Source organism: Scatophagus argus, chromosome 1, assembly GCF_020382885.2.
Source record: "Scatophagus argus isolate fScaArg1 chromosome 1, fScaArg1.pri, whole genome shotgun sequence".
Classification (NCBI taxonomy): Eukaryota; Metazoa; Chordata; class Actinopteri; family Scatophagidae; genus Scatophagus; species Scatophagus argus.
In genome coordinates, this window is record NC_058493.1 from 16,372,286 (window position 1) to 16,386,748 (window position 14,463).

General features: G+C 44.4%; 1 protein-coding gene across 7 annotated transcripts in view; it reads left to right on the plus strand.

The window, feature by feature from the left end:
* Positions 1–14,463, plus strand: part of zfhx3b (zinc finger homeobox 3b) — a 328,411-nt gene that overhangs the window by 234,211 nt on the left and 79,737 nt on the right. For 6 of the 7 annotated variants that reach the window (XM_046386999.1, XM_046386989.1, XM_046387010.1 and 3 more), the window contains 3 exons: positions 4,218–6,731; positions 6,918–7,497; positions 10,312–10,808. In XM_046386999.1, the coding sequence (XP_046242955.1) occupies positions 4,254–6,731; positions 6,918–7,497; positions 10,312–10,808 (3,555 nt within the window). In that variant the 5' untranslated portion in view covers positions 4,218–4,253. The remainder of the gene's footprint in view (positions 1–4,217; positions 6,732–6,917; positions 7,498–10,311; positions 10,809–14,463) is intronic. The other variant, XM_046387037.1, reaches the window with a different exon arrangement.

The following is a 14,463-nucleotide window of genomic DNA, read 5'->3' on the forward strand; positions in this document are numbered from 1 at the left end:
GTATTAGGTATGGGCTGCAGTTGGTTTTGGCAGAGACAGAAGAGAAAGGCAGAAAGAGACACTTGCAGTCTAGTATGAGAAATGTAAGAACACATTGTTAAAACCAGAATTTACTAAGCCATGTCAGGCATTAAAATGGACTTATGTTTAAGAGTGTAATACATGCATGCCTTTTATTGGTGATTAATTGGAGCAAACCTAGGAGATAAACCCACGCCTCACTCTGCCTGAGGACTACAATGGTTCCCCCATCAATGAGCATGTCCCTAGTGCAACATCAAAGGCCTTCCCCTGCTTTATCAATACGAACCCTTCCTTCCCACATCTTCCTGTAACTTGCTTAGCGTTCACGCCATTGATTTTCCAATAAGCGCCCCTTACCCTGCGGTGGCTGGCCAGGCTCTGTGATGGCTCAGAGACCAGACACAGACAGGCAACATCACTGAGGGACAATTGAAACTCAGCTCTGGTGGATTGTTTGGGGTCCTTAAGGCATATTAAGAAATAGTGTTTTTCCATTTCAAGGTGGTGTTCCCGCACTGCTGACATGTATGCCGATTGGAGCCGAGGTTATGGCCACATCATGCTTATAGCCCAGCAGTGTTCACAGTTAGGGCTGAATCAGAGATAATTCCCTCAGGAAACCCTGGAGAGCAGGGTCCTCTGGAGGCAAGGCCAGGCCTTCAGGCAGGTGATCAGGCATGCTTATAATCAGATGGTTCCTTAGCCTTTAATTCCTCCCTCAGTTGGCCAGTAAATCCCACCTAATGAAAGAACCCATAACTTAAAACTTATCTCATTTTCCATCCCTACCAAATGACATCCAGACCCACTTTCTGACAGTGTTCATTAGGACTGAGGCCTTTTTCACAAGGTTCAACCTTATTTGCTTTGTTAGGGTGGTAGGAAGTGATGGAGTGTGATTTTCTTTTTTATTATTTTTTTTGTTCAAGAAGAGAGCAGGGGGACTCTGGCTAAAGCTTTTGAAGGCAGGTGGCAGCAGGGGTGGGAGTTCTACAGTCAGGATCTGCGCGTCAACATGCTCTCCCTCAGATCAGCTCAGGAATCCAGCCTTTTCTTCCCTCTGATTATCTTACATTGTCGGCTGAGGCTTGTTTTGGCTGCGTACAGTCTGCTTATAGTCAACTCAGTGGGCCCACGTTCAAAAATTACGATATAAGACAAGGGCAGAGGCCACGGCAGGACTGCTTATTTTGTGCAATCACTAGCACCAACATGCACAAATAAAGTAAAATAAATCAAAAATACACCTTTCCACATATTACAGTATATAACCTTACACAATACCACTCAGAAGGAGCCACCTTTAGCTGGCTGCTCCATCATTTTGATTTGTGGTTATTAACACAGTCAGCACACAGAGACACCGGCCTCCTCCACTTCCCCTCTCCTTCGACCGCGTCTCTTTGTCTGTCTCCCGGACTTGTTTAGTGCCTCCCAGAGATTAAAGCTTTTCCTGTTTTAAACAGGTGTCACTGAGCCAGGCAGACCTCCGAGAGACAAACAGCGTTATTATCTGTTGGCCCATCTGCGACTTGCGGACTCCAGACAATCCCATTGCTCATCAGTAACCACTGCAGGTTATTGAATTACACCATCTTGATTTTAAAGGACAATCCTGTTTTCTGTATGCAGTGGACACACCAAGTTGGCTTAGAGCTCCAGCACTGATCAAGAGCTAATTGCTTCAGGTATCTTACAGCAGTAATGGGAATGGATGGATATATATCCTCACTACAGTATACTGTAGCCACACTGTTCAGGCACAAGACTATGTAACGAGGTTTATGAGAGCAGAGAACTTTAGAGGTCATTTTAACCAACAACCCTAAGTACTGGCTCTGCATGTGGGCCCACTGTTCCCAGGCCTGGTCGAGACAGGCAGTGGAATCCAGAGGAGGGGCTGATGGAATAGATTAGAGGAACAAGGTGTGAAACATTCCATGCTCAGACAGGACACATGGAGACTTTGAGGCAGTCCATTTAGACAAGTCACATTTTCTGTCTTCCTTTCATTTTGTGCGGTTTATCCACATGCTTTCAGTTTAAAGAATCATTGTCTGTTTGACATGTGGCATTTTTTTTTCTTGCATTACTCTCACTGCCCTCAGCCCATTTGTGTGAAATGGCTGTTGAGCTCATAGCCTCTTATTAATGGAGCAGATAATAAATACAGACCAGTAGGGCTAGTATCCCCTCACTCAATATGGCAGCCATCTCTAAATCATGTCTGGCTGTATAAAGCAATCTTGTTAATAAGCCAGCCAGTCTAATATCTTTTATTTTATATGCAAAGCAAGGAAAGGGTCATTGGGGTTAGCTTCTGTGGTGTGTAAACAAAACAGGTATACTGACGGAAAATGTCTGTCCACAGGTATTACATTATTACATTCTTTGCAGTTATATTTTATATTTCCTTAGTCAAAGTCATTGCTATATCATTATTGCGTTATTTTGACTGGAGTATGCTGCCCTGGCTTGATAATTGTCCATTTTGAAGTTCCAAATGCAAAATTAGTTTTTTAAAATGGGTGTTATTTTTGTAGCTGGAGTGCATATAGACTTGAAAGGTCTCAGGTAGGTTGTGTAAGAGACAAGCTTCATCAGACATTCATGAAGAGGCAGACAGACATTATCAATCTCTTGTCTCCCTCAGTGGTTTATACGTTAGGATGTGGGGGTAGACTCCATTCTGATCACAGCTGAAATTTGCATCCCTAAGTAAATAAGTAAATAAATCAAGTGCAAGCAGTGAATGTGCTAATCAGCCAGGACATGGCAGTGAGCTTGGTGCCGGGAAACTTTGCTCATGTAATATTCAGCACTGGTGGGTTAAAGGGCAGCCCAGAGTTATTGGTTTCAGCCCGATTGCCCCCTTTAATCAATGTTGGCTGCATCCCTTTAATAAAATTATTAGCTCAGCAGTATCTTGCGCTATCATTTTATCTCTTCTGCGCTCTAAATTGCAGTCTGTGTTGGGCCTCTCAGATGCTCGGGGCATGGCCAGCTCCCGAAAGCTCAGCTCCCATTTATTATTTCAGAGGCGGAGGATGGCTGGAGTGTTTGAAACCAAGCTGAGCATAGAGGTTATTGGATGCAAGATCTAAACACAGCTGCAGTGAAGTCCCAACCCAGCTTATGTATTTTGGGTTCACTGAAAATACTGCCTTTTATTGCTCTTGTTAGAATTTATACATATCTATATCAATAACATAGAAGAATATGCACATGTATTATACTCTTATTACATGTACCCGACTTGAAGATGTGATAATAGTGTGACTGTTAAGAATCGCTTTTTTTAGATGCAGTTTTTCCTTTTTCCTCCAGTTATGTAAATGTACAATGTGCTGATGGGTGGCTTCTCAGTGTCTAATTATCTCACAAGGAATCTATTTGATCCATTAAGTTAGCCTGTTTCTCCTTTTTTCTGACTGCAAGTTAATTAAAAACGGATGTAAGATTTGCAGAATATAAGATTAGGGGTGTTGTTTGGAAGGTGAAGATAAAAGATTGTTCCTTCCTGATATGGCAGGAAGATGAATCATGGACGGCTTATTAGTGGCTGTCTCAGGTATTGTGTTTAAGTACCTAATCTAGCATAATGAGCATGGTGTCATCTTTCCAAATATATATCAGATTTTTGTCTCTTACGCAATGCGCCATACATTTGATTTTCTTCTTCTGAGGTTCCTATACCACTAAAACACTACTATTAACCACTCTCACACTGGACAAAAAAATCCACTAAGATTTGGCTTTTGACTTCAGTGTGAAAGGGTACAGTCAGCACTCATTCCATGGTCAAATGGCTCTGCAGTCAGGAGTATTTATTGGCTCTATCTCTGATAGGCAGTGATGGAAATATGACACCTGGGTGGACAAGCTAATATTTACTGCTTTTCTGGCGTTTGAAACCTTGGCACAGGAAGCACAAAAACATAGTTTTTCCATTCATCTCTGTTCAAGCAAGGCTGAAACATCACTATCTGCACATCACATGGGTGGTAATCTAGTGTAGCAGTGGCTCTGGTGTCTCTTTAATATTTTCATGTATATGTTATAGTTAGTAGATATTTATGTTTTCTCATTTACCATATCAGTGTTAACAGTGACATGGTAAATGAGATGTTGTATGAACTTATCTATATGTAAACACAACCTGAAATTTTCTTCTCCAATTTGTGTCTCTGCAGGCCTGGATGCGATGAACGCCTCATGTAGGCATCAGCATGGACAGCTGTGAGTCTCCTGTGGTTTCTGGGACAGACGATGGGCTCGGCTCCTCCCAGCAGCAGCAACCACCACAGCCCTGGAACGATCACTCTAGCTCACAGGTCCCTTGCACCTACCAGGCCCCTTCCCTGGACCCCTTGTCTCTCTCTGCTCCCTACCCTTCTCAACCCCAAAATCCTACTGCACCTCATGACGGGGTGAGAGAACTACAGTCCCAGCAGCAGCAGCCAAAACAGGCATCACCGCAGGCCCACCGTGACAGCTCTGCCCCTGGCCAGCTGCATCCTAGAAGAGAGGGTCTTGAGGAAGAAGAGCAAGAGGGAGTGAGCTGTGGAGAAGAGGAAGAATCTGAGGACTTAGATGAAATGGAGATTGACAGCTGTTTTCCAAGTCTTCAACCCTTTCCTGGGGTGCCGATGGCTTCAGGAGGAGGGGGCATGCCCTCTCTTCTGCGACATCAGCCCACACGACAGCAGGGAGCACCTGAGAGTGGGAGTGAAGAAGGAGAGGAGGAAGAGGAAGAGGAGATCAGTGATGTGGAGAACCTGGCTGGAGAGATTGTCTACCAGCCAGATGGCTCAGCCTATATCGTAGAGAGCCTCAGTCAATTGATCCAAAGTGGTGGGGGTATGGTACCTGGCCTGCTTCCCACAAACTCTCTCACCAGTGGGGGAAAACCAGGGGAACCTGCTGGGACTTCATCCTCGGTCTACCCTCAGATCATCAACACGTTCCACATAGCCTCCTCCTTCGGGAAGTGGTTTGGCAATTCAGACCAAGGTTTCCCCAATACCTCAACCATGGCAGGCCTCAGCCCTGTCCTGCACAGTTTCCGTGTCTTTGATGTGCGGCACAAAAGCAACAAGGATTACCTAAACAGCGATGGGTCTGCCAAGAAGTCCTGCGTATCCAAAGATGTTCCAAACAACGTGGATTTCTCCAAATTTGATGGGCTAGCCCTTTATGGCAAGGGTAAGCCCATTCTCATGTGTTTCCTCTGCAAGCTGTCATTTGGCTATGCGCGTTCCTTTGCCACTCATGCCGTCCATGATCACCGCATGACACTGTGTGAGGATGAGCGACAGCTGTTAGGGGACAAGCATGCATCTGCCATCATCCAGGGCATTGGGAAGGACAAAGAGCCCCTCATCAGTTTCCTGGAACCAAAAACGAAGAACACTCCTCTGCCACCTACCCTGCTCCCCATTAACTCTGGCCAGAGCTTCTATGGTACATTTAGTGGTGTCCATTTGGAGCCTGGAAACAGCAGTGGGGGCAGTGAGACCCTCCTGAACAAAGACTCTGACTCTGGCCTCCAGCAACAGCAGCAGCAACAAACCCCGCTAAGCTCAGTCCTCTCTCTTGGAGGGCTGAGCATTCCCAAAGCATCCACTCTTACCTCATCCCCAGGCTCTGCCAAAGACTCCAGTGCCCTGCCCAAACAGGGAGGGAGAACAGAGGAGCCTGCTGGGAAAGAGTTGGCATGCAAGGGAGCGGATGGGGACAGTGATGGACAAAGTAAAGCGCACCTATCGGGCCAAATGGGGGGCTCGGAAGAAGAACAGGAACTGTTATTAAGGGAGGAGGAAGATGAGATGGAGGCAAAAAACACTGCAGTGGCCTGTGGTGGTAACAGTAGCAGCGGTGGGGGTGAAGCGGGGGAACCAGCTGTCTCAAACCAAAGCATTTCCAAATCTCCTTTATTAATGCCTAGTAGCGCTCTCCAGCCTTCTGCCTGCACCTCTGCAGTCAGTTCCACACACAACAGCAAAGCCCCTGCTTCCACTTCCTCCTCTGTCAAGAAAGAGGGTTCGGCTTCAGAAGGTGGAGGGAGGACCTCAGAGCTCCCTCTGAGCTTTAACTGCCAGGGGCCAACTGTTCCCGTGGCATTGGCAGCAGCTGCCGTCAGAAGGAGCGAGGATGACACTGCTGGCACTTCCTCGTCACCTCTGTCCTCCAATGCTGCTGCTGATGAAAGTGCCAACCGAGATAGTGCCACAGCTCCAGAACCAAATGATTGCCCAGCAGAGGGAGAGGAGGAAAATGGAGCCCTTCTGCCCCATCACCACATGCATCACCATCATCATCACCTCCACCCTCCATCTCATGGCCACTCCCACCCCCTCGCAGGGGGCTCCTGTGACATAACAGGCTTGGGCGAGTGTTCACAGAACCATGGGCCTGGTGGCAGCGGAGGAAGTGGGGTAGAATGCCCTAAATGTGACACAGTTTTGGGTTCCTCACGCTCCTTGGGAGGTCACATGACCATGATGCATTCACGCAACTCATGCAAGACACTCAAGTGTCCCAAATGCAACTGGCATTACAAGTACCAGCAGACGTTGGAGGCCCACATGAAAGAGAAGCATCCAGAATCTGGAGGCTCCTGCATGTACTGCAGCAGTGGTCAGAGCCACCCTCGTCTGGCTCGTGGAGAAAGCTATACCTGTGGATACAAGCCCTTCCGGTGTGAGGTACGCAACAAGGAAACGTGAACTCTTTTTCTGTTTAGTGTTTGTTTTTATTATTTAGTATTATTTAGTTTTTCTTTCAGACTTTTAGGCTTATGTAACATGTAAAGTTATAGTTAATCATATTTAAAAGTAATGTATGTATCACACTTAATTGCAGTTTAAGAGAAAACGTTTTATGTCTTGTAGGTGTGTAACTACTCGACCACCACGAAGGGCAATCTAAGCATCCACATGCAGTCGGACAAACACCTGAACAACATGCAGACACTACAGAATGGAGGCTCCATTGCCTCTGCGCAGGAGCAGGTGTTTGGACATACCCCAGCTGGAGTGGTGTCTGTCCCCTCAGTGACCCAGGCCAGTAGCCATCATCCTCCCCACCACCATCCTACACAGTCCTCCACCCATATGGCTGGACCGTGTGGGGCCCCTTCCCCAACCAAGCCGAAGAGCAAACCAACTTGGCGCTGTGAGGTATGTGACTACGAGACCAATGTGGCGCGGAACCTGCGTATCCACATGACCAGCGAGAAGCACATGCACAACATGATGCTACTCCAGCAGAATGTGACTCAGATGCAGCATGGCCGACTTGGCTTGGGAGCCATGCCTTCACCCTCTGAGGCTGAACTATACCAATATTACCTGACCCAGAACATGAGCCTGCCACCAGGCCTCAAGATAGACCCGGCTGGAGCTGAGGCCCAGTTCCTGATGGGGAGCTTTCACCTGGATCCCAACATAGCCACCCTGGCTCCTACACTTGGTGAGCTTTTACCATTTAAAGCTATTTATTTCATGCGCAATGAGTTTTAGTTCAATTTGATCTTGAATCCTAAGTCATCATTTTATATGAACATTGATGTCATTCACCTTTTATTGGGTTAACAACTAACAATATGATTAACAGGAACATCCTCATATTGCCCCTATCCACTGCTGTGCAAATTAGATATATCACTGCTTTTAAGTTTTGGCAGCAGCCTTCTGCATGTTTCTCATGCCTTAAGGTGTGCTTGCTGCAGTGAACTTGACATGATTCTCTCATTTTACAATTAGTGTCACAGACAGAGGGAAAGATAGAGGATAAATGATCCATTTGAGACACGTTTTGCCGGGGGTTTACCCCAGGACCCCCTTTGTATTTTCTTACTGATGTTGTACATGATAGTAGTCTTCATGACAGAAAGCCTATGCTCAAGGCCTTAATGCCACATCCATAGTAAAAACTTCCAATGGACAAGACTAGTGTGCCAATTACTTTGATCTACAAATGTATAGCTATAAATGTGCCAAGTACCATGCAGAAGCCCAGCAGTGATTTGTTTTCCTCTCAACACTTTTCACATGCAGTCATCCAAGTGAAACTGTGTTGGTGGAATTTTGACTGAATTCTGAAGTTCACTTTGTGATACCCAATTTTGCTCACAAAAGATGAGTTCAAGGGCCATGAGTTACAGTTCTCTGCTCCCTGCCCTCTCCCTTAGGCAGCTCGCCTCAGCTTTTTAATGTCATTATTCCCAAACTGCTGCTGAACTTCACCACTAGAGTTCTCCATTTTTTTTCAGCTTTGTAATTGCGGCTATAAATTTTATCTTGGTCAAAGAAGGGAGGTTAGAGGGCTCAGCATGTGTAATTCAGCAGCACTGCAGAGTGTTTGGCATGCCAGTTACAACGCCACAGTTTGTACAGACTTGTCTCCAACTGTCGCCAGTTCAAAGACACAAACAAGAATTGATTGCTATGACTAATTCTTTTTTACCTCTACTGCCATCTGGTTCATTTTCCTGTGAGGTGAGTTGTAATAAGCATGTTACAAGGGAGGCAGTGATGACACAGTCTGCACCCATAAACTACAGTGGTGTCATTCTCAGTCACACTTTAAGGAACTCTTAAAGCCATCATACACAAACACTCTGACATTAACTCTACAGTATGATACAATACTTAGTAAATCTCTTGAGAGAATCTGCCATCACAAGTAGATCTCAGAGCCAGCAGCTCAACTGTTGATTTTTTATTTTTGAGTGTATTGCCAAAAAAAAAAAAACGATAGCAAATTTTGACCTCACATGATCCCATACATAATCCTTGTTCCCCAGACTCAGCTTCTGTATTGAAAGGATGAGATGACCTGCAAGAGAGTTTCAAAGAATGGTGGGGAATATGAGTTGTAGCTATTGTGCTAGAATTTGTTGTTCATCATATAAAAAAATGGTTTAGAGATTTAGACTTTTTTGTATCTGATAATTGTAGTATTATGCAGTCAGTGCTCTGTCTTTATATAAATATAGATACAGGCTGGCCTGTATACCAAGAATCAAAGTGACAATAAATGCAAAGCCACAAATCAGAGTCTTGTCTAATAGTCGACGACCAAAATGTAGAGAGGAAAAGGATCCCAGTCTGTTATGAATGTAATGAATCATCACATGACTGTGCATAGTAATGGAGCATGAGTATCAGGTAGAAATGAGAGATAATATGAGGAGAGAAGGAAGAAAGAATCAGGAAAATACAGGACTGGTATGGTGAATAGGTGTGTATTTGCATCTTTGTATCTGTAAGAGAAAGAGAGAGCAAGGAACCATGACTGGAGAGCTGGGTCTGTGAGTGATTCCAGAGGGCTTCTCAAAGGTCTCCCTCTCCTGGCTATAAAAACTCAGGTAATGGAGAAAAGTCCAAGTGCAGGCTGCATACTGCAGCAATAAATAAAAAGGAGCTGCTGGAATTAATTTAGTGTAAAGCCAGGCAGGGTCAAGCCTGCATGCTCAGTCTGGGCAGTGAAAGATTAAAGATCAGCAAGCAAAGGCAAAAACTGCGGTTGCTCTTACCTCATTTTTTTACATTCATTTTTAAAGTCACCCTTCCCAGACTGTATAGACATCAGTTTTTTCTGTTTGTTTGTTTTGTTTTGTTTTGTTTTTCGAACTCTGCTGTTTAGTCTCGGTACCAGGCAGGTCTGTTAGGTGTCCATATTGATTTAGAGGCAATCTGGAGAGAAAGAAGCAGAAGAATCCAAGCAGAGAAGTTTTTATATATTACTATTAATATTATTATTATTTTATCATTATTATTGTTTTCAGTCAACAAGGATGATCGATTTGATTTATAGCAATCTCTCCTTGGGAACGCCTTAGTTCTTTAGTATGATTTGTTAACTTGCTCTTTTTGTGGAGCTCATAGCTCCTGGAGTTTATTTCCAGACAGACCATGAAAGTGCCCCAGCCCAATAGGGAAATGTGTAACATGAGGTTTTGGTCTCCATGAAAGACAAGAAAAGAAAGAAAGAAAAGTTCAGGCTTTCCCTTTTCTCAGCTCAAAGCAAGGATGGCTATAGGCCTACAAATACATACAACAAATACATACACGCTCATTATCCAGACAGACCATGGTTTGTCAACGCTGACCAGCTTTACTTGAGTAAAGAGATTTGATTCATAATGACAGTGGCACAAACTATGACCTCTCGCAGAAAAGCTTTGAAAATGTCTTAAAAATGTATGAAAAAACTTTTTCTCTTTTTCTTTCTTAAAGTTTTTCTGTTTCCCTTTGTATTTGTGTTCCCTGTGAATTCTAGTGGGTGGGGAGATCCCTATGGACATGCGGCTGGGCGGTGGGCAGTTGGTGTCCGAAGAACTGATGACCCTGGGAGAAAGTCTATCACAAACCAGTGATCCCTCCCTCAAGCTTTTTCAATGCGCTGTGTGCAACCGCTTCACCACTGACAACCTGGATGTGCTTGGCATGCATATGGGAGCTGAACGCAACCTACCGGAGGAGGAATGGCGTGCTGTAGTTGGCGACTCTCACCAGTGCAAGTTGTGCCACTACACCACTCAGCTCAAGGCCAACTTCCAGTTGCACTGCAAGACAGACAAGCATGTGCAAAAGTACCAGCTTGTGGCCCACATCAAAGAAGGGGGCAAAGGCAATGAATGGCGCCTGAAATGTGTGGCCATTGGCAATCCAGTGCACCTGAAGTGCAACGCCTGTGACTACTACACTAACAGCCTGGAGAAGCTGAGGATGCACACTGTTAATTCGCGCCATGAGGCTAGCCTCAAACTCTACAAGGTTGGTGTTTTTCAAGTTTCTTTATCACACCCACTACCCAACCTTGTCATGGCAATGTATCATAATCCCCGTATCATTATTGATTATATACATAACTAGGGGAGAGAGCATATACATATGGATGTCAATAGAAACATTTCAAGAAGTCAGATTTTTTCATGAAGCACACAGCCAAAACGCCATTATTTCATTATATCAATATAGTTTGGCCATATTTGGTAGTCCAATTAAATTTCTGCACAAATTGCAATGTGTGTCCTTAATCCTGTTCCTGCTAACTCTATAATTCTCCACGAGACATAGTGTGTGTCCAAGTGCTGCTCACACCACTGACTAGCTGCTCTGCCAAGGCATGAATGATAGCTTTATTGTGCAACTCTTCCCTTCAGAGTAGTCATATATAAGCAGGGCCACATTGCTACCGTGAGAAGAACATGGCAGGTGAAGCTGGTTTGGAGGCTTAGGGGTGAATCACTTGGAGACGAATGAAAAAGTGTGAGGAGACAGAGGTTTGGTGCTAATACTCCTCGGAGCGGGAAAGGCTGAATCGTTCTCGACAGCCGTATTGATTTTTGCTGGACTTGGAGCTTCACCTTCTCCTCTAATCATTCCATAATAGCCAATGGATGAACACTCTTCGAACAAATGGCCATAAATCTAACAGGCCTGATTCCACTTAGGTACCTATCCTGTGTGTCTGCGGCTTCGGCCACTCTGCGCTTAACCCAAACTGGCATAGCTGCACACGGATGCACACACACAACACAGACAACAAAGCACATATGAACACTGACACCGCAATAGTCCCTGAAAGCCTACGCTACATACACACTTACAGAAACTAACATACAACACTTTAATGTGCACGGTCTCTGAGTAGACTTTGCCTTTATTTATACTAAGTCCACTCCATTGTCAAGTGTTTGGCTTTTAAGAAGTAAACAGGAATATATCAATTTAAACAATTCTATTGCTTGACACTTTTCTATTGATATCTTAGCATATTTATGGTATGACCACTTTTGGACACATTTAAAAACTAAAGGGAAATCGTCTGGCATTATGAATATATCCTTAGAACCACTGGCATGGCACACATATTTCCTGTCCACAAAGCCTTTGTCCTGAAATAAAAAAGTAAAAGACAGAAATCAATTTTCAGTGTTTTTTGAAAGGAGAAGGTGTGATGCAGGGTTACAGGGGCCAAGGGACACAGGGAGGTATTGAGGGGAGAATATGTAGTTCAGCTTGACTACCCAGAGGACCACACATGCCACAATTTCAGATGCACAGGATATTTATAGATGCATATGGATGCAAATATGTAATATAATCTACAAATATGTTAAGTTGGTTGTGAGATGTTACAAGAGCAAGCTTGTGCCTTCCCTGCCGAGGTTCATCCTCTCCTGGCCTAAGCTGCAGGACTCACTGGCCCACATTCCAATGACAGTTTCATATAAGATCTAAATAGACTTGGTCTGGCATACACTGTCTCTTCTTCACACCTTTGAAGGGAAAGACTTTTTTTGTCTCACCAGAAAGGGTACAATTTGTATTACATTATTTTGTGCTCTCCACTTTGCTGTTAGCCCGAAAGGCAAAAGAGAAACAGATTTTTTTCTCTGTCACTTTTTCTGTGCAAGATTTTTAAGAACGAAGAGACATATGTCATACTGCTGCTCAGGCTGTGGGGGATTAAATATGTACAACACATCCAGGCATGATCATTTTTTATGACTTAAGCCTCTTAAGATGGCTCCATATTTCTTAAAACCAATTGATCTTCCGAGTAAGAGTGTGCGCATTTGTCCAGACATTACCTGCTCTCTCAACCCCAGACCTCTGCGGGCTTTATAAGCCCTTGTCATCTCAGATGCTACTCAAAAAGAAGAGATTTTCATGAGTTGACATGAATTATTACAATATTTCATGACTCAAAAATGTGATTAGCAGACAACAAGTGCATGGTTGCGAGCCCTCTTGGCAGCACTGACTGCCCACTTGACAGTGTCAAAATCTTTGTACCGCATTCGATTTACTGTCCTGGTAGAGATAGAGAAAGGAACCCGCAGTGACCCATAAGCCTGTAAACCCAACTTGGTACATGCATAGACGAAAAAAGGAAAATCACCATTCATTTATTCCTCCCCAAAGAAATCTGATGCAAATAGCACCATTTTTAACCTTTTTGGAGAGAAAATAAATCATCAAGTCAGCATAAACAGACTGTAAGATGTGGGAGATGCTTGGGACACTTCACCCAAATCAAACTGGTTTGCATTAAACAGGCCCTTTGTGTGCACAGCTCCATATAAATTGGAGCCTGTAATTACTGGAATTAAAAAGGAAGGTTTAAACTGAGGGCTAAGCTGGATGGGATAATTTGAGAGTCTGTGGTATGCGGCCCATATTAGGGCTTTCTAAAAATATCAACCCCACCACCCCATGTATTGGAATGTTCCAAAAGACCACAGAAAGATCCAGCAAGTCATCCTGACCGCATGGACCACCACACAGTGGGGGGTGATGCTGTCTTCCCCCATGTACTGTGTCCTCAGTTGAAAGATACCCATTATGAGTGTTGTGTGTTCTGCCAACACACTCCTGTGCTCAGAAGCTTCCTTTTCTTTGACCTTCTCATTTTCCCAGGGACTATAGGGTTTTAGTGGCCATGATAACATGATGGTCACCCATCTGCTCCTGAAATAGTTTCTCCCTTATGCAAACATATGGATTCTGTTGTAATTTGCAAATGGCCCAAAGGTTTATGTACTGTTTTTTTGTTTTTTTTAAGAATATGTCACTCTCCCCTGAGACACTCTCTTCATCTTGAAAATAAAAAAGCTTTCTTTCTCATTTTACAGTTAGCCATGTACATACTATGTGAATATGATAGCCCTTACACCACAGCAGTAGGCCTCAGGGCTTGGCTATGTGTTAGTGTGGAGGTGAGATGAGTGGAACTAATCCAGCTCCCAAGCCCTGGCTCCCCTGGCCAGACAGAATAGGTGGGGCCTAACCAGGCCCAGCCACAGGCCTCAGGTTCCAGTCAAGGGTTGGGAGGAAAGGGAGGAGCATTGGGAAGAGGAGGGGATAGCTGGCTACCTTCCTTGTCTCGAGGGCCGGTGCAATCGGCGGTAATTGAGATTGATTGGATGTTATTTTTCCTCTTGCAAATGTAGTCCATTAGCTTGGCACATGCATAATCAGTTTAGAGCGCAGTTAGCTGAGTGTAATCATGTTCCTCGGTGTCTGCTAGCACAAAATCCACTCCAGATGCCGCTTGGCCTTGGAAAGAAAGGGAGAATGTGCCGTCACTATCAGACGGGGAATCTTAACCAACAAAGTCTTGACACCCCTCCCTCTGTCCTTGTCCTGCCCTAATGAGAACACACATAACTGTACAAACTTTTCACCTGTCCACCTCTCAGCCTTACACACATCACATGTCACATCCACTGTCTGTTCCTTACTGATGTGAAACAGGGATTTATTGGATATGGATATTGGAAGGAATTACTGCTCTTATTTTACCCTTCAGTGCAATCCAAAAGAATCAGTTAACACTGAGGTAAGAAAATGTTTCCACTCTGCAGAGAGCAAATAGTCACAATGAAACAGAATAGAAGAAAAGAAACAGTAATGTAAATGA